Raw genomic sequence first — 20,946 nt, 5'->3', positions numbered from 1 at the left:
CCCAGTTCTGTTCTTCACGTCAGGGAGACTAGATGTTTTTCACAGGCAAAAAGTCAAATGTCATCACAGATTCAAAGGCAAGATCTTGCTGGGTGTGGAGGATAACTGCTGCATTCCATTAGAGGACTGGAATTAACCTGAAAAGCCAAGGATCATTACAAAATTTGACAAAGGAAAACTTGAAGTACAATCCTGGAACAGTTCTCCTGTTTTATTTTTTAGGGTTTGTTTTGTTTTGTTTCCTTGTAAATTTGTAGAATTAAAATACATTTTTATTTGTTTAACAGTGTGAAGGATTTCATTTCTTCACATGCAGGAAACTTGGATGTTGGTGGCATTAAGTCTTCTAGAGTGGAAACTTATTCCCCCCAATCTATGCTGGCACTATTACAGCATATTGTCAGCCTGGACAAACTTTTTTTAAAAAAAAGTAGTAAATTGTTTGTGTCTGAATATAGTTAGGGCAAAAACTGTAACAGTTCTGATGTTTCTTTCCTGTTGCGTGCCTTGCAGAGAGCTAGGCGGGGTTGGGCTCGATACTCACTGGCAATATTTTTGGGTGCACTACTGAGCTGGATGCTGTTTGATGTGTTGTATACGTGTATTTACAATGGCACTGGTGCAAAAGTCGTCCTCTATTGTTTTCTAAATCAGATTTATATGGAGACTTGAAACTTTATTTTCTGTAGAAAGTTCTTTTCAATACGCCCTTTTTCCATAAAAAGAAGAGCTTAGCTTTGCTGATTGTATAATGCCGTATTCCAGTCCTTTCTCGTAAGATAAAAGACCAGAGGAATCATGTTGGAATATCATGTCCTTTTGAGTCTGATTTACATTGTTATTCTTTTCTGAGAACAGGAAGATTTGGAAAATACTGGGGTATTTGTGCTATCAGGACTGGGCACCAGTCCAGTAAAAAGATTGACTTGAATTGTAAACGTGCTAGCCGTTTCAGTACACTTTTAAGAGGTTTTCTGGATAACGGCCTTGGAACTGGAATGTGGATGTACTAAACTGGTCAGTTTTATAACCGGCAGGGTTGGTGTTTGCTGTGGAGGAAGGCGGAACTCTTTTCTCTTTAGGCCCGACGGGTGGTTGCCTAGTACTGAAGGAGAACCAGTTCTGTTCCTAGTCTGGGAACGGAAGCGTGCGTGATTTTAGCAAGATTCCACCTAGGCGGAGCGCGATGACCCCCTGGCTGGATGCAGGGCTTCGCAGCAGCCCACAGCCCACGGAGTCCCGGCAAGGAGCGCCGTTCCGTCGCAGCCCGCGCTGAGCGCTGAAGGATTCACCCACGACTGCCTGGTGTGTGTTTCACACTGTAAAATGATTTCCTTCCTTGGCGTTGCAGCCAGCGTGGGCATCACTGGAAGATCCCTGTTCCTGACAAAAAGGATTATGCATCTAAGTGGGGGAAGCTTTACTAAACAAAGAAAACCTAACGCTGGATTGCAATGGAAAATGTAATACTGATATGAGATGTGCAACTCCATTTTGGTTTGTTTTTTTTTTTTTTGTAGAAGGGAAGTACCGGCTCTCCGGCATAGTGCAGCATTGTTCAGTTACTGCAGATGGGCTTTTCTTTTGTCTCAATTGTCTGTTAGTGCGTAGCGTGCTTGCCTTTTGTGATCCTGAACTTAACTGGCTATGCAGAGACGTGTTTTAAAGTTTTATACTATGCTGTACTTTCAGCTGTGGTGGTGAAACTGTCTTGGAACAGAGGGGAATTTTAATGATGCCCTCCTTGGCTGCTGCCCTATACCGCAGCGTGTGAAATGCTCTGCCGTGCTGTTGGTGCTTTTAAGTAGGAAGAAACTTGTTTCAAGAGGTTAAGACGACAACTAGAAAAGGATTATTCTGAGCAATGTAGGCTCCTTTAATACCGGATAAGGATCTTGCTAAATGTAACAGCTGTCTGGGATTCATTCCTACCTGTGCAAACGAATGTGCCACTGCTGTAGACATTTGCTAAACTTTGCCTACCCGTGCTCGTGCTGCGTTCCTGGTGGACGTGGCGCGTTTATGTCGTCTCTGTTGAAGGAGTAGGGAGGCTTATTGGTGGGACACCTAAAGGGCAAGCTGTGGGGAGCTGCTGATGGAGGTAAATAGCCTGTTGGTGTAAGGGTACATGAGTAATGAATACAAACCACAGGAAAGCAGCTGGGGGGGGGGAAGATGTTCTGTGGGTACTTGAACTGAACATGCTGAAATGTGGAATGGAGTAATTAGGGTGTATTGTGACCCTACATCCTCCTCCTGACAAGGGGAAGAAAGTAATGTTAGGTCTTACACTTTTTTTTTTTGTAAGTTCTTCTATTGCTATGCACCAGGATCAAAAAAAATGACAGCAAAAGACTTACAGAGTATAACTGGTCATTTTCCTTCCACAATACCTCTGCCATCAAGCTGTTCACCCGTTTGATTGATGAAGAGTTATGTTCTTGGTTGTCAGCAGTCCGCCGTGATCCACATAGTTTAACTGCAAAAATCTTTTGACACTTTACTTTTTCTAAAAAGTTGTGGGTTTTTTTTTTTAATTCTCTGTACAGCACATTCTTGATAAATTCTTTATCATTAAAACTAATTTGGAAAAGTTTTGCATTCTGTTATCAAGGCTCAGAGTCTCTTTTGCCTGAAGTGTGGAAGCAGCCGGTTTAGAAGTTCAGTTGCACTACTGGAGATTAAATATAAAATGCCAAAGAAACATTTTGAATTTGAAACAGAACTAGCAGTAATTGAAGTGGCCATTCCAGGTCCTTGTTAGTGCTTCAGTCTGATTCTCCAGGAATAAGTAGTCAAGATTCTTTCTTTTTTCTTTACTATACAAGTGTAAGTTCCTTCATTAATTGCGTTTGCAATGATGCTCATGTGATCTTCATTTAAGGATAAGTAACCTGGATATGAGTATTCCAGAAGCTCCTTATCTTTATACCAGCTGTCATAAAAAAAAAAAAAAAAAGAAATTAAACTGTAAAATGTCTAGTACAATGCAATATGTGGTAGTGGTTCTTCTTTCTCCTAGTAAGTTTTGCTGAGTAAGCATACAGCACAGATGGGACTTAACCTTGGTCCGTTACAGTTTTATGGCACATTTTGGGCAGATGATGGCAGTTACACCAGGACAATTCTTTTTATTATTTTGAGGAGATTGATGGGAATTTGGGTTCTCATCCTAAAGTAGCTCATGGACCTGGGCTTATTTCTCTCCATTTTGGATATGTCCAGAAACAATATGCTTGTACATTAGTAAGCACTAACAAACTGTTAATTGAAAGGGGAAATTTAAGACTAGTTTTTTGCAGAATACGGGCCAGGGGATTTTGATTTGAGGGTAAGTGTTACCTTTTTGCTACATAGATGTGAACTGGAATTTATCCTTTTTCAACTCAGCTTGCTCATTCCCAATAGTTCTGCTTTCAGACCAAATGCTTTGCAAAGTTACAAACAGTATTTGCACACTCCCTTCTCACTGTTAGCCACCCCTCTTTCTACTCTGGGTGTCAAATGAGACAGTGATGTGCTCGAGAAGATAAAGCGCGTTCTTATTTACGCTGTTTTGTCATCCTTCCTCATCCTTTTTGGTTAGGTAAGCTCTCAAGTCTCCTAAAGGATGGGATTAAATGAGAGAGCACTTACTAAACTTTGCCTTTTTTATGAATTATCTTCTGTCCACAGCGGAAGGTGACATTCCTGCCTTCAGAAACAGTCTTGGTTTTTGTCCTTGGCGGAGGCAGAGTAGGGGGGACCGTTGGAAATGGGAATTCTATCCCCCGGAGGTGAGAGAAAGAAACAGCAAAAGTTAGTCTATCTCACAATCAAGCTTTAGTCATGCCATAACATTTTCACAGAATTATGTTAGCACTTAAGGAACCTTAAAAGTATTAATTTCAAAATGCCTCCTACTGAGCAATTCTTAGACACGTAACATTATGCAAAGATAACAACTTTGTTGCATGTGAACTGACAGAGGTGGATAAAATCCACTTGCCTGTTGCATATATATGGAAGAGCGTATGTTCGATATATGACCAGTCCACCAGAATATATGGGTTTATAATTAATCTGGTGTAAAAAAAATACCTAAGAGGAACTAGTTATACGGTACGCCTTCTTAGGGTCAGTAGGTATTCATCTGAAGCTTAATGCCACAGCTGCAGAAACTGTCCTGATCCTGCATTAGTCCCTTTTCTGGACTCGTAACACTGAGAGACTAGATACGGTGATTAACATACTTCATCTCCTTTTCTGCAGAGCAGCTCAAGTCCAGCTGTGCTTGAGATGTCATTTGTCTTGTTTACGTCTCATCGCTGCATCAGGAACTGTACTGCATCCCTCATCTCTGAATTTAACACTTCAGCATCTCCCCTCCTCAGCTGGGTCCGAAAGGGAAGCAGGCTGAGGCGCACGGAGTAGCTGTGTTTTCAGAAACTGCCTCTCATGGGTTCAGTTAAACTAGAGAAGAGTGGGACAGTTTAACGTTCTAGTCCACAAATGTTTAAACATAAAAGCTGATTCCTATTTCCAAGCCTTGATCTTGGCTCAAATGTTTGAGTGGGCGTCTCTGCTGTGCTTCTCATCAGAGCTGGACGGGGTGAGTCGTTTGCGCCCACTGTGTGGATCTCCAGCACGGAATTAAGATCCTGCGCATTCCCTCTGGCAGACACTGCTCAGCCATTACCTCCTCCCTCCGTGCAAACCCCACCAAGAACGGCAGAAGAAAAGTCAGATACCGTAGCAGAAGTCACAGGTGGATGGACAGTGCTTTTTCATCAGCTTCCTGCGCTTCTCACAGAAACCCTTCTGTGCCCATGATGGGCACATAAATAATCTGTCTTTGCACCCTGAAACAGAAGGTGACAAGGCATTGGAGGGATTGGGGTAGGCTGTTCCTTCTGAGAAACCAACTGACATTTCACCTCCATCAGATTGTTCAATGGAAATGATAGAAGTGGGACAGGAAAGAATCTAAACCAGGAATACAATAAATAGGGCAGGGTGGCATTGTCGTACGGGCAGTGGGCTGGATACGGAGCTGCTTCCCTGCAGCAGCAGCAGTGATTTGAGAGCGCTGCTCTTTCCCAGTCCTGCACTAGGGAATGGTTGAAGTGTCAGAGCTTGAGAGAATCTTCCCACAGCCTGTTTGGTCTACAGAGAGTTTTGTCACCTCGTATTAATACCTCTGAGTCCAGCCAAAGAGAAACCAACAGCTGTTTGCCCTCCGCCTTCCTGTGCACGTGAGCTTCCTGCTGCGCACCTGACGCTTGCGAATGTATAAGTGCAAGTCAGGGCTCTCCATGGCTAAAATTGGCCTTTTATTCTTGTATACACAAATAGAAAAGGCCCCGAGCCAGTTGCCAGGCTGGGGCACAGTGAGCTGGGCCTGTGGGAAGGCCCACGGTGCCCCTGTCCCTGCCGGGGCAGCTCAGAGCAGCATTGCGAGCGGACTCACCCCTCTGAAAGCTTCTCCCACATCTGCCATCGCTTAAAAAGGAGTAAAATCCCTGCTGGCTTACAGCCTAGTTCTGCCAACTGATGAGATCAAACACCACGAAGCTCCGTGGGATCCAGCTGACACTTCAGGCAGATCTTTGCATGGTGCTGCCTTCCTTACCGTAAAGCCTGTGAATTCCCCAGACTTCGTCTTGAGAGATGGTCTTTTTCCCAGTCAAAGTGGCGTTGATGTGCATGAGGGCGTTGGGGTTCAGGGAGTGCATGAGTCCCAAGGCATGGCCTATTTCATGAGCTGCTACGTGGACCAGATCCGTAAGCCAAACGCCTGGAAGAGAAACGGAAACCCAGCTGGCATTGTGCGGTAAAGTACATTAGCTAATCCTGGTTTAAAACCAGAGGAAATATTTTAGCACTGGGACGGCATGGTCTTATCAAAGGTTGCCCCGGCTTCGCCTTCTCCATAGCTGCTGGGGTGCAAATAGACGAGCCAATTATTTCCACGTGCTTCTAGTTTCAAACAGCAGCACACGGAGCAAGTGAAGCCACACCACAGGAAGGCTGCCCTGAAAGAGCACTGTTGGAAATGAAGGCAAGTGCCCTGCGTAACGCTTTCTTCCTCTTGTCACCCTTCTGCTCACTTTGTTCCCAGAGCCCTGAGCTGTAACTGGGAAGTGGCTGTTTGGGAAGGAGATTGCTACTGGAATGTTCCAGTCTGAAAGAGCCAACAGACCTCTGCATCGCCCACAGCCTAGAGCTCAAGTTCCTCAGCAGCACCTCGAAGCCTGCTTCCAGCAGAGATGGAGTTTAACTGAAGGGTAACTCACAAGAGGTGGTGTTTTATTTACTGACCCTTATCTTGACACCTTGCGCAATTACAGGCCACGAGGATCTCACACGATTCCTGTGTTAAATGCAGCTGCTTATGGGAAGGAAGCACCTGAGAGGGGCAGCTTGGAGACGTGCTTGGGTTACCAGTACATGAAATAGGGATCCCTAGGGGGTGGACTGTTTTGGGGGTTTTCTTAAAAGACGTCTGCTAAATCTCTCTGGTATGACTCAGAAGAAAAATGGTTTCGTTTTACTTTGTTCCCATCCTTCTTTATGCCAATAAAGGCGACTAATTCAGCGTTGGAAAGAGCAGCAGCCACCGCGGACAAGCAGGAATCGGCTCAGCCTCGCACCGGCTTTCCGAAGGCAGAAGTGATCCGTACAACTCAATCACCCCCACACAACAGTAGCAAACCAACCGCACCAGCAGCTCCGTATACAAGACTGGAGTTATGCTGCCACGATAGAGAGCCAGTGGCAGAACCGGCACTTGGGACTGTGGCTTATTCCATAACTTTTACAAAACTTCACTAAGAATCAAGTTTTGCAAGTGTCTATGCTTGTTTCAACGGCTGCTTGCAGGAAAATACAGGCTGGGAAAATACACTGTTCCCGGATAACTCCGTAACTTCAAGGCACAGGTTTGTTACCAAACTCTCGGATTTCTGTTATCCCAGACAAATGCTGCCACTTGATATAATTAGCAGACTTCAGTAGTTTGATGGAGAAGGGCATCCTTTCAAAGCTGAGTATTTTACAAAACGCCATCTGACCAGTTCTTTTCTTAACGTGTGCTGACATTCTTGCTTTAAAAACCATCTCTCCTGGGTCTCTGCCCCTAGATATCATCTGTGCTGTGCTTTGGAAAGCAAGGGTAGGAGAAGTCCCTCTGTGTCACCTCAGATCTCATCTCCTCTTTATTTGGTGAGAAGCAGAATATCTTACTTCCAGGAAAAGTACTGAGTAGGTCATGTAACGTGAACTGAATTTGCTAGTTAGTCAGGGACCATCTGCTGTTAATTTAAAGTTAGGTTTGATATTGCTTATAAAAAAAAAAATCAAGAAGAAAACGCCAAGCTGTAAGTAACACTGACATTTTTAGGTGCCCACAAACCCAGAAATGACTACAGACGCAGGAAAACTAGAATCCATGCTGTTTACTTCCATTTTACTTCCCTATTACTTCCATCACGTGGAAGTAATACAACATGGCCTTTCCCAGATGCACCTACCCGGGCAGAAGCCAGCTGGAATTATGGAGTATAAAGCTGAACTATTACATCCACTGAACGATTCAGAAAGAAACAGCACTGCCACGTGACACGGTCCCTTATAGCCATTCAGTCACACGACAGCCAGACCAACCGCCAAAACCAGCGACGATCACACCCGTTTGTTGTCTCTTTCCCAGACCAGGTAAATCCCAGAACAAGAATGAAAACTCTAAATCCTACAGGCATAAATTAGGTGCTCTCCGAGACGCGTGTTACCTTTTTTCCAGCTAAACCGGGTGTTCCCCAAGATCCAATACTCATGGTCATCAAAGTGGATTTCCCCGTTGGGTGGGAAGAAAGCGTGGGCAAGCTCCCCCGTGGTTCCATCGAAGCAGTGGTGAATGAGGGACTCCAGGCAGTCCGTGTGGTTGATAGAGTAGAAGCCTGTGGAGAAAGCAGCAGATGTAGTGTCTCCAGCAGGGGAAGTCCAGCCAGGACACAGACAGCTGTCAACTTGTGGTTTACTATTAAAATCTCTGATGGTCTCCCACATGTTTTCCAGCCTACAGAGCCACAAAAGGAAAAAAAAATTAAAAAATAAATGCAAAGCAATTGTCAGGACTGATGGCTGCGTGACACAAACTGCTCAGCCCTGTGGTGACCCTGGATTTAGAGCTGTTTCCAGAGGGCAGAAATGAGTCTATACTCATTTTCAGAAAGGAACGCTGAGCTCTTTTTGCAACATCACATGGAAATATGTATTATTATTTTTCTGGAGAGAAGTTGGACAGTGAGATGATAACCCCAGGATGTAAACGTCCCATTTTAAATGTAAACACACAGCCTTGGTGACATAGCTGCTTGCTATCTGTTTGCTAGCATGATGACAGTGTCGCAGAGCGCCCTGCATCCACCCTGGGCCACTTGGAGCAGGACAGGCCCCTGGGACAGCAGATCATGCGCTTCTGAGTAGCATCATGCAATGTGAGAGTGAAGAGCATGTTGCAAAACAATGGTAAATCTGCCGGTTACCTCAACATTGCTGCCATCTGCACAGGAAATAACTATTTCACACAGACCATAAATCCCAGGAAGAATGTACATCTGGGGTTAAGACCGAGCAGATAATGCTGCAGCACTAAGATTTTCCTAGGCCTGAGAAACTTGGGAAATAAATACTGTGTCGCAATGCAGGGCCAGAAGGATGGGGAGGAGAGAGAGGGCAGAGAAAAGATGGTGCTTCAACATGATCAACAAAAGGGAGCCTAAAACGATGAAAAGCTGGAATCCATCACCTGCCCTTTGGCTTTGTGTGACCTCCGAGATGTCATTTCACCTTTCAGTGTTCAGTTTTCCCATCTATGGAACAGAGATCATCCTGTCCCAGTGGCTTTTTTTTTTAACCAGAGGGTTACTTTTTGACAAATACCTAAAGCTTCCTGACTGAAAGATTCATAGAAGGACGTCATTAGGATATAGCATTTTCTTAGCGTAACAAAAAAGTAGTTTCTCTACCTGACTACAGGCAGGTGATGCCCCAGCCCTTACCCAGGAGGTTCTGCTGAGTGCACACAGCAAAGGAGGACTATCCCCTGCCTCCAAACACCGAAACAAGTCCCTCGTGGAGTCACCATACACAACAGTGTCCTGTCAGTGCAGGAGCCCGGGTGCTCTTACCGATTTTCAGGTCACTAGCCACGTGGCGTGGCACTTCTCTGAAGCTGAACGGTGACACTTCACTCCACATTCGGAACGCAGCCGCTAGCCCCTTGCGCGTGTCCCTGGCGTTTATGAGGTTTCTTGGGAAGGACAGGATTCTGTGGGGACACAGAACAACTTCAGGAAAATGCTCTTCCCTTCTCGAATGTCAGCTGAAGGCTCTCAGGGCTGCATCAGGCAATCAGGCATTTCTAGTCACTCCAGCAGGTTCAGAACAGGAGTGGCTTCAACTGGATATTAAGAGCATTTAATAAAACCTCCACGGGGACTAATATATTGCTGATACTCTTCACAATCACATGTTCCAGACTACAGCTTTTGTCCCTCCTCAAGCACATCATTTTCGACAAGGTTCTCTTGGAAAACTATTTTTATCCTCAAATCTCCCATCTGTTGTGCAGTGTTGCTAGAAGAGGAAACACCTGCGTTTCAGCAGCAGGTAACTCCTATACGTAAAACACTTGGGCTACAACGTATGTGCACACGCTGAATTAGAATCATGTCAGGCATGATTTTTTGAAAGAGAATTCCAAAGAATATCAAAGGTTTGACAGTCAACCAAGTTCTTTCCTTTGAAAAAATCTCATCACTTGGGAGAAAGACGTGAGAGAGGTTTTTCTGCTTAGGCCTCAGGTATAGACACAGCTGAACTGTAAGAAAACTACTGGTGCAGGATGGCAGAACCCCTGTTTGTACCATGGAAACGTATAGATGGCCCCTAGAAACTTACCTTGTCCCAAAAGAAGGTCTGCATTCAGGAAATTGCCTGAAGTGTAGCAATTGGGAAAAGTTGTGTATATTCTGCTATCCCTTCTGGTTGTTTTTTAGCTATGCTGTTTATGTTCTCCCTCCGTCCCAGCACATCCTAAAGGGAGCAGAAGGTTTTGTATCAAGCCAGGCTGTTAACGAGGGTAAACCTGGACAATTAAGACTATCAGGAGGCTTAGTCTGTTGGGGATGAGCGTAAAGGGAGAGATGTTCTCTGCTCAGTGTGGAGCATTCAGGTTCACGCTACCCACTCATTCTTTGTCTTACAGGCAGGACTAACCCCCGCCGTCCACCAGAAAGCCAAGACATACTGATCGGCACTGTGGCATCGCCCACTGACCACCACCACCACCACCGCGCATCGAGCAAGTGAGGCCAGTGACAGGATGAGACTTCTGTGTAAAGGACGGTGTAACAGCTACCTAGAGCATCGCGGTAACCGCAGCATCAGCCACACCTTGCAAATTATCTGCCCGGCCTGCATTTGGTGACCTTGAGAGACTCCTCCTCCTGCTTGTAGGGAGAAGAAAGGGCTTAGGGGGAGAGCTCTCAGCCAGATGCCACCGCTGCCATCCTTCTGCCACCCCACAGGCCCTCCTCACTCCTCACCTTGGGCAAATGCACTCAAACCACAGCTCAAAACGCTTTCCTTGGGTGACAGAACACTCCCAGCCCTTACAGTCACAGCTGGGGCAGCTCTCCAGGGCTACGGTGTGGGAGGCACCCTCACAGCTCCACAGCGGTGCCCTCAGCCCAAGGCCCAAAGCAATCTGCCCCGTGCATTGCTGCTGCCACTTCTACGGGCTTCCAGAAACCCGGTGTCATCTGCCACTCAAGCCGCTGCGGTTTAACAGCGAGTGCCGCTCTCTTGAGAGGTCAGGTCTGGGGCTTGCTCGGAACTTTCAAGTCAGGAATAGCTGGACTTAGCGGCCACATGAAAAGGACCTTTGTTATCACCCAAGACATCGAAAGAAAAAAACTGGTTTGGCTGCTGCATCCCCAGGAGGGTGCAGACCCCAGCCAGGAGTGGACAACAGCCCCTTCTTCAGCCAAACCTCCAGGACTCCTGCTAGTCTGAGGTTTCCTGCCACAGTCTGATCTACCTGGCTGTGCTCAGCTTACAGAACCGTTTCCAAGGGGATTCCCTGAACCTCGTTCTGTCCGAACTCCTGTTAGCTCGCCTGAAAAACGTTCAGCAACGCCATTAATATTTCCCCAGAGAGAAAAAACACCTTTTCAGGATGCCACCACACAACCCATCGTGCTGGGCAGTTTCAGGGGCTGTTCAGCCACCAGTAAAGCAAGGAAGTGAGGTGCCCCAAGGCTGAACAGCGAACAGGACCGTCACTGCCTTATGCCAGCCACAGCGGTACAGCCAGACGGCACTGAGGAACAGTTCAGTGTCAAAATCCATAGGAGCCCCATCAACTTTGGCTCCGAACAGCCCACTTGATGGAAGTAGCACCAGCACTGCACATTTACATAGCTCCATCGTATCCCGACCAGACCAGTACCAGGATGGTACTGCTGGAATGATTCCCAGCAGTGGCAAACCCAGCTGGAAATGGGTAATCTGGACAGCCACTTGGCCTTGGCAGAAATGTCTGAAAATATCAGGGTTCATATTCGCTCACCCTACAATTACCAAGGGCTTTTTATTGTTTATTTGTTAGTAACCTAAGAGTTGGCATCCTTTCCTGAAAACACCAGTGGAAAAGAGATTCCTAAAACCACTCAGCACTAACAGGGCTCTGTCCTGAAATCACAGAACCTTTCAACAGCAGTTGCCCTCAGCGATGATTTAGGTTCATACAGAAATCTTAAAATTACCAGCGTGACAGAGTCAGTATTCAATTCTCTACCTTCTGAGAGAAGTCCCTAGTTTTGGAAAGCCTACCCCTCTCTGAAGCCTGAATCCGCCCCTGAACAGTTAGTTTCACTGTAAGCAGCCTCAGCACGCAGCCGTATGTGCGCAGCTTCTAGCGCAGTGACGATGCTTCGCACGATCCACAGCTGGCAAGAGGTGTAGCATTTGGAGAAATACTTCCTACTTCAGAGTGGCTTTAGCAGCTGCCCGTTCACTAGCAAACGGATTAGCAATATTCATCGGGTTAATATCTATACCCATGGCAGGAAAAACTCAGACCCCAGTGACACTTAGAAAATGCTCTTAGGGCTAACGCCGAGTCCATACTTGTAAGTCAAGTTGAAGTGGTCCCATTTCAAGTGCCCTGGTGTGATCGTGTATCGTTTTCTACGTGCTGGAGGCTGAGGTGGGAACACTGGACTGTGCAAAGCAGACACTCTCACTCCACGAAGACCGGGCGATGTGGCATCTTCCTTAAAAGACAAAACAGGAGGTTGAAAGAGATGGGAGAGTTTGCAGGACTGAACAGCATAAAAGAAAAACTACCATTTTGTGGGGCGTGTGGAGGCTGGGGAGCACAACTGCTCCTCCTTTACGGGTGTCCAGGAGACAAGACTAGTGCATCAGCTGGCCAGTGCTTTGCAAAACATCCCTGTTCCCAGTGGGCTGAATGAAACCAAGCCAGCAAAAGAGGAGATACATGGTAAGGGGTTCTCGGGGCATGTCTTAGATCAGACACACAAGGAAAGGAAGGGAGCAGCACCCCTCGACACCGGATCACAGAGCACCAGTGCTGCAGGCTCCCTTGAGCTGCTGCGTAACTCCAGAATAGGGCACTGCAGCCACTCCGCTCTTCTCCTGGAGTGCAGCACAGATGGAGCAGGAATGAGGCCTCGGTCGGTTTCTGGCCACAGCAAGTGCTGCAGATCATCCTGGAAAGTTTTCATTTCCTTTCCACTTTTGCTATTGCTCTCCAGCCTCGCCACAGAAGAAATTAAATACTGGACAAATGAGTAGAACAGGCAACCCTTTGTGCAGAGAGCTCTTTATAAAGCTGCATTGTGGACCTGAAATGCCTTCAAAGTAAATAAGAGCCCTGGAAACCCTGGAGTGCGCTCCAGTACATCGTACAGTAAAGACATCAAATTTTGTGACACGTCTAACTCAAGCTATAAAAGCCTTTTAGTCCTGAGTAGTGGAGGTAAAAGAAGGGGACCTGACATAGTTCTCTGGAAGTGTACCTGCCCTGCCTCCCAGGACTAAGACACTGAGTATCTCTGGGTCGTCATTGCTCCAGGGCAACAAAACACTTACTAAGCGATGTATACAGTGACAATGTCAGAAAAGCTGCACAGTAGGGGTTTGCTCAGCCTCACAGCACGCTCTACAGAAAGCAAGAGCTCTCTTCATTTTTACCCACGAACGAGCTGAGGCTCTGAGAGTCAAAACGGCATATCCCTGCTCTCACAGCAAGCCCAGGGCAAGGCAAGGCAAGAAGCCCCAAGCTACAGCTGCCAGATACTGCCCAAATCACCAGCACCTCTCGGTGACTCCAGCTTGTCATGGCTGGTAACAGCCAAGGGGCTCTATTCTAATGGGACACCAGTCTCCTTTGCTCATGCCTGCGAGCCACACTAGCTTCTATCTTGTTCTCATCTCAGGATCTTTCCTTCCTAGCAGGACAGTCATTTAGGCTTTTTCCAGCTCAGCTGCGGGTCTGGCTCCCAACTTGAAACCAGCAGTCTTTGAATGCAAGGAATGCAAGGGCCATAGAGCATCGCCTATGAGACAGAGAGATGTTAACTAGTTAGTACCTTGCCTTCTAAGCAGCGAGCTTTTGGCAGAGTATTTGAGTGCATTTCTGGGAGCCTTCAGATGCCAATTTGCTCTTGAAAGAACACACAGGATCACCTTTCCCTTCTAATCTCTGTCAGTTTGTTTGCTGCATTTAAGGGATCTGGCTGAGGAACCCATACTTTTTGGCTCGCTCTGCTCAAGGCTTAGCCCCTTCTTCACCGAGGCACTGTGATGCGAGTACACTGGCTGTTTTCCCTCTCCTTCACCCCCAGCGGTTTTTACCTCTGATTTTACTCTGAGAATGCCATCTTCCCTCGATACAAAAGGAAAATTTTGCATCCTTTGAGCACCACAGATGAGGTAGAGGATCAGCTAGCCTGTCTATCAGTGATCTGTTGGAGCTCTAAGAGAAGCCTGGAGCAGATTAGCTCATAAATTACAGGATAAGATCCTCTCTTTCTTGCAGTTCTTTCAAGAAGAATTAGGCAAATACTTTCTGCCTTTGTTGTTTACTCTACGAACCCTTGCCGGTATTGGGGCTGATTACACATTCATTCTGGCATCAGTCAGAAATAGCCCAGGATTGCTAGCACCGTGAATTCTCAGTTAGTTTACGGGCTCCAACTCAGGAGACCTGATAACTTCTGACGGGATGTGGTAAGGTATTAACACTCTTCAGTAGCTGTCTGTCTTTGTGACAGCTGCTCCTGCTCTTTAGCAAAGCCAGCAGAGCAGGTGGTGTGTTTGCTTTCCAGCCTCTATAATTCACAGCCCAGCTGGTGCCATTTCCAGCTGATGATAACACACCGAGCTGGAAGCTGCATAGGCTGAGTATCAGCCACTGCCCATTCTGTCCCCTCTGCCACTGGGCTACTAAATTACACCAGCACAGGGTGAAATCCTAAGGCTCTTAAAGCCCCCTGGGTATGAACAGAGGAAAATTAGATAGTCAGAAACAGCCTGCCGGCTTCTCCTTCTGCAAGGAAAACCTCTGCAGCCCCAAGGGATTAAAATTACTGTCCTTCCTACAGCCATTGAGCTTAAAAGTCTAAGGCTTAAGTGCAAGGGGGTGGGGGTAAGAGGTGTCCCTAGTGAGTTTATCCTTAAAATGCAGAACAAAGCAAGGGTGACTCAGGCCCAGCAACAATCACTGCAACCTTTATCTGACCCAGCCACTAGCTCAAGAAAGGTGCAGAAGGCTGAGTTCTCTTGCTCAAACATTCTGCTCAGTCTCTGTTCTACTCTAGTCTTTGTTCTACCTACTACTGGTGCAACAGGATGCTTTTAATTAAGAACGTGTTGCAAAATGAATTGGGGATGGGTGGGGTACCACACATACGCTATAGCTCAGATGGAGGATTCTGACAGAAATGGGATGACCTAGCTAAAAACTTCATGGTATAATCTGGATCAAAGGTTCTGTCTGGAGGCCAAAGAACCAAGACTATGGGAATATTCAGAACTGGAGGAGCAGCCAGCCACCCCCAGGAGGAAACCCATCTGACTGTGGTTAAGGGCTCAAATATTCAAAAAATTTCAATGCGCTCTCTCTCAACTACTGCAATAGGCACCAACATATATAAAGGCAGACACTGGCCAACATCCCTGCTTGACGTTATTCACTCTCTGCAGTTGGACCTCCGTTAATTTACTCCACTGAGTTGTAGCGAGCACAGTTCGTTCCCCTCTCTCGCAGCCCCCCTCTCCTAAGCTAAACAGTAACATAACTCTGTGACTTAGTACCAATTACCAAGAGCCCTGAGCATGTGATGCAAACAAGGGGGGGTATTGCCAGAATCTTCATAAACACAAACAGCAGGAGAGGATGCAAGCGCTTGGAGAAGATTGTTTTGGGTTTTTTTATAAAATTAAAAACTAAAATTAAGCCAAAAGCAAAAATTAAAACCAGCTACTGAGTGCCAGAGCCTTGCTACAGTTCCCCCTGAACATCAGTCTGTCCCAGTGTATCTTGCTAATGGATGGACCTTGAGAGTTAATTATCACCTAATAGTTTCTATAGGTCCAGTGTTAACTCCCAGGTTAGATCTTACGCTGTGAGCCCTGCCTCTGGAGTCCCTAGGAAAGCTCAGCTGCTACAGAGATCGGAATACATGCATGCCACATCACACTAGGCTGGGAAAGCAGAGGTACTCGGCATAGCCAAAGCTCTCAGGGAAAACCACCCAAATCTGTGCATTCACTGTTTGGTTGTTTGCAAGCTGCCCACACAACCCTAATGATCTGATTCATCTTGGATGCCTAATTACTTTTTAGGGTCCTTTACAAAAAGGGACTCAAACAGCCATAAAACAGACCTTGTTGCCTTAACTGTTATTTATATATTGTTTAGGTTGCTTCCTGTATGCATCTGTCTTCTAAAAAGGATACACATGCACGTACATTTGATATCCCCACTCCCCTTTCAAGCATTTGTGAATTGGATCCTTTCTCCTACCTGACTTTTCTTAACTGCAGCTCCAGCTGGATCTCCCACAACAGCCAGAAAAGCCACCACAGGGAATATGCATAAAAATCCCACAAGGGTTCTGCAAGCATTGCTCTTTTTCTTGTCAACTGAGAGGCAGCTCTTCCTTCTGTTTGCAGAAAGCTGTTCTATTTGGTCCATGTCGTTCTGTAATACTTTTTAGAGAGATGTGGCAGATAACACTAAGACATTCTCTTCACAGAATGCATTGGTAATCCTTTTGCTCACAGTTGCATTTGGAGCGTTTGTGAGTAGCCCTGCCAAAGTTGTGCAGAACCACTAGAGTTTTAAAAAGCTCTAAAAAAAAAAAAAATAAATAAATAAAAAAAGTAGACTTTACATTAAGCCTCTTTCCAACGTGCCAGAGATTCTCTGCCAAGTGGTATCATGTTACTGAAGCTGAAAGTTGGGCTGGCGGAGGAAAAGCAGCAAAGTGAAACAAGCTGGGATGGACATAAACTCTTTTCTTTAACTGACTGTATAATCAAGAGGACAAATCTGCAGTTGTCAGCTTTATGTAATGAAAAAAATTGGGGGAGGGGGCAGCAAAAGGAATCCAGAAGCCAGCATCATGCCCTTGGAATGTTTCATGAGGGATGCTTAACGCTAGAAGAGCTGTCGTTTGTCAAGGGCTGTCTTCAGGAGCAGAATGAAAAACGAGATGCTGTGAGAAAGCAGGCAGGCTTCTCGGCTTAGGAAATTCTGGTCAGGGAGTTTACAAACTCAGATAAAAGTAAACAGCAACCCCCTCTTCCATGAAACTTGGCAACTGACCACCGATTTTCTCCTATACTTGGGAGCGACCCAGTAAGGGGTTATCACGCTGAGAAAGACAAGCATAGTCAGAATCACGTGGCTTTTGGGTACCACTGACCTGGAGAAGTGATCTGTTTGTCTGGAGCTGTTAGGTCCTGCAGACACAAAGGCAATTCAGGACTTTTAAGAAAACTTACTCAGAAATTCTGCAATTTTCAGAAACAGCGGCAATTTTCTGTCTGGTCACTAAGCTACTCGGTGCTCTGGAGGTGGGGTGACCTTAGCTAAACAGTTCTGACCAGAGGAAAAGGAATGGTGCAATCTCCAAGTTTCACAAGCAAACAGCAGAGAGGGGGTAGTTCTGTTGCCAGCCAGTGTAAAACATTCCTAAGGGGGTACCTGAAGCATTCGAAAGGTTTCAGAAAATTCTTGCAATTTTAATCATGAAAAATTTCTTTAATTTTTCTCCCCCTAGTTCACAATCAAGCTTGCAACATTTTATAAGTTTCATGTATTTTCAGCTGGCCCGGAGCTTTTAAACAACTCAGAATAAATATGACCAATGAGTCTGCGTACAATTTCATGAAAATTTTCTTTTTCAATTTTCACCAAGCTCCCCCCTGGAGAAACCCTGTGCTTTCTGCAGAGAGTGGACAAAGTGCAGCAGCTGTTCAGATACCGGGAGAACGACAAAATAAATAGTAATATGGAAGGAAGTTATGGCTAGAATTACAAAGGAAAGCTGGAACTAGGAGGAAGGGAAAGCAGAAAGCAAAGGACCAGAGCTGTTAACTCCTGTGGACCAAAGCAGCCAACCGCAGCAGTCCGAGACAGTGGCTCATCTCAGCTGTGAGCTGCGAGTTTCTAGGGATTGTTACACCTCTTCCCCCGTAGCAGAGCGTGCAGAACGGAACATCCCAGAATGGAACATCCCTGCTTTGTTCTGAGCTCCAGAGTGTGGTGCAAACGCACCTCCATTTGTGACTTAAGCTGCAGGCCACAGCATGAAGGGAGAAACTAGTAACAACGCGCTCCTAAACTTATCAATGTCTCATGTTCCCCGGAACGAGTTTCTGTCAGTCTGTAGATGAGAACACATCTGCAGAAAGACTGATTGAGAAAGGACTCTTGAAGTAAAAACCTGCCTTGGAATGGGGCTTAAAAACTTCAGCCAAGAGCTCTTCTCCAGTAAAGCAGTACTGGCTTGAAAGGAAAAATACAGCTAGCAAACACCATGCTGGAAGAACACTAAGTTTTAGTTGTGGAACTGTGTAACGGCATTAAGTGCATCCGCCTTTCATATGGCTAGGACGAGTCAGCGGTGTCTGAAAAAGATTTTAATTTATGCAGTTATGTATGTCCTGTCCTCTTGCCAGAGTATCTGAGCATCTTTCAGTCTCTCAGAGCATTTAGCGGCCGATCAGTCTCACAGGCAGGGCAGTGCTATTGCCTGTACCTTACGGGTTAGGGCCCACAGCGTGCCACGCCGGAGAAAAGACCTGCCTCAGGTCAAGCCTGGAATCTTGCAGAGCAGGAACCTGAAATCTTCCAAGCACCCAGTTAGTGCCTTACTGTTTCTGAAGATGACTACATGGACCTGAGTTTTAAAGCACAGATTAAGAACTCACACAACCATGCAGCCGGAGGGAACTAAGACATTTCCTTTGTCCCAGTGTAAAGAACGTGAAAGTTTTTGTAAAACACAACTCAGCTCAGACCCACCTTTCTCCCCAAAGTTAGTATCTAGAGCTTTAGTAAAAGCACATTCTTGAGAACCTCATTGTTTCTGAATACTTATTCACGCAGCTGCTAAAGGTTAGCACACCCAACCCCTTTCCACGAGTTATTCAAGTAGAAGTCTCAAGTATTCTGAATGGGGAAAGAGACCATACTGTGCACTACCTGTTTAACTTGCACCACGTGTGGTGGGTGAATGGGGAATCTTGACCTGCAGAGAAGATTCCTGGCCTCTACGACACTTAGGATCCTGCTTCCCTGGCAAGGTAGCAAGCAGGATAGACCTTGATGGATCAGAAGTGAGAGCAGGGTTTCTTGGAAAGCACGTTGTTCATTGCTCCGCCCCTCCCTGCCCCCCCATATGCTAGGAATGTACTGTGCCCATCCACATAAAAAGTCAGTGCCTGTGCATCCAACTGCACCAAACCACCGGCTGCAGAATGCTTTCAAAACTTTAAATTTAAGCCAAACATTTGCTCAGAAACCAGCTCAACAGTAAGGCCAAGACAAACCTCAGTTATGGCAATGAGAGGCAGATGAGGAAAGCTGTTATGCTGAGTTATTCAGAACTTACAGATGCAACTTGCAGTGTGAAGGGAGACACACAAACTTCATGCTCTGCACACTAACAATGCTTCTGATGAAGTCACTGTGCATCTAGATTATTTGGTGCACAAGCTCTGGTCAGAATCCTCAGCATTGCTGCTGATAAAAAGTGAAATTTCATGTTTATACTTAGCTCATTAGTACTGTGGTTGTTAATTTTCTAAGCACAACTCTTCTTTTTTTAAGGGTTATTAGGACCAGAGTGCACATCTGTTGACATTTCATCCCTGTTCTCTACCCTGGGTTAAGAATATCGTGGCTTTCCCAAGAGATTCTTGTGCTTAAAGGACTCTCAGATGCAGCCATCAGTGGCCTCAAATCTGCAGCACTTGTCAGAACATAAACCTCTTACAGATGCTTCAGACAACCCCCCAGACTCCCTTCTGGGAGCCAGTGTTGCCCCGTGCCAAGGGCAAAAAGTTAGCCTGGAGTTCCAACAGCCGAAAATATTCTCAATGCTTTAGCAGGCAGCCTGAGCCCCCGAAAGGACTGCTTTTATAGGAGCGCAGGGAACCGCTGCTGTGACTTCAGAGTTCCGATGAATTTTAGAGGTCCCGGGTTCTCAAGTGCAGATATTTGGTTTGGACTATGGGCAAGAACTGTCATCCTGACTATATTTGGACAGAAAAACATTCCTGGCTTTGGTTTCTACAGAGTGTCTAAAAGCAATGGAACACATTACACTTTGAGGGAATCCATATGCTGTCACGTGGAGCGGGAAAGGAAGGCAGGGTACAGAACTGGCTTTGCTTTGTCTTCAAGCCATCAGCAGCAGTGACCAGGACCTGGGTATCCTTTGTAGGGAGCTGGGACTTTCTAAAGGAACACTCCGAGAGGCATACGCTGAGCTCTCTGCATGCAACCACTGTCACATGAAAAAGCAGGCTCTGGACAGCTGTCGGAAGGGAATGAATGTTGCATAACATTGCATAAAGCCTGCAACGGTCAACAAGAGACTATAGAGAACATAAGGCATGGGATCGTTTGCGCAACACAGTGCACTTCGCTTGTTAGATCCCCTCGGTCTTGCTTTGCTCTTTCCAATCTTAATTGCTGAAATGTTTCAAGAGGGGCTGCTGTGTAACACACAACATATGGCCACATTCCCAAGGGCGAGTTTTAGCTCAAAAACAAATACCTTCTCACTTCCAAGGATTATTCTTAGCATTTCTCTCCGCCCCTTTATTCAGCATTTGTTAACATTAAATGTTACTTTCAGCACTATTTCTAAATGGTTATCTCCGTGACATTAGCCACATCTAAGAGGAAAGGTAGCCCTGGTGCAGCAAGCCACGTAGTGCTTCGTTCGAGTCCCCAAAACGATGCAAGAACCATCTACTACTGTAGTAATCTAATACTGTCTATACTCATGCAATGAGGTGCTACACAGAGAACCACCATTCGTGCTAGAACTGCAGCTGTCTGACTATCCAAAACCAACCTCACCTCTGAAGAAACCTCTTCTTTATTCACGGATTAAGTGTTTATCATTCAGCATTGGAACAAATCGCTCCCATTAGCTTCCCCTGTCGGGAACTGGGAGCTGTACGTGGAGGTGAGGAAGACAGGGAAAGGAGAAGGACCTAACATCTGATCGTGCCTGACGGCTCAAGGCAAGAGCATCAGTGTTTCATCTCTAGGGCACCAGTCCAAACCCAGGCCACAAGCAGGAGAGGGGGAGTGCACACAGCTGAATGTGATTTACTACATATTGGCTC

The 20,946-nt window shown here is 46.1% G+C and overlaps 1 protein-coding gene across 1 annotated transcript; it reads right to left on the bottom strand.

Annotated features, from left to right (window-relative positions):
• Nucleotides 1-1,524: 1,524 nt before the first annotated feature.
• Nucleotides 1,525-17,255, bottom strand: MMP23B (matrix metallopeptidase 23B). The gene is made up of 8 exons (XM_040585851.1): nt 16,100-17,255; nt 12,175-12,320; nt 9,171-9,310; nt 7,770-7,937; nt 5,612-5,776; nt 4,731-4,841; nt 3,637-3,763; nt 1,525-2,935 (listed from the first exon to the last, which is right to left on the bottom strand). The coding sequence occupies exons 1-8, from the start codon at nt 16,268-16,270 to the stop codon at nt 2,761-2,763; spliced, it is 1,203 nt and encodes a 400-aa protein (XP_040441785.1). The 5' UTR covers nt 16,271-17,255; the 3' UTR covers nt 1,525-2,760.
• Between the last annotated feature and the right edge of the window lie 3,691 nt (nt 17,256-20,946).

The sequence above is a fragment of the Falco naumanni genome, chromosome 3 (genome assembly GCF_017639655.2).
Source record: "Falco naumanni isolate bFalNau1 chromosome 3, bFalNau1.pat, whole genome shotgun sequence".
Lineage (NCBI taxonomy): Eukaryota > Metazoa > Chordata > Aves > Falconiformes > Falconidae > Falco > Falco naumanni.
Note: the sequence above shows the minus strand (reverse complement) of the source record. Positions and strands in the feature narration are given on the sequence as shown.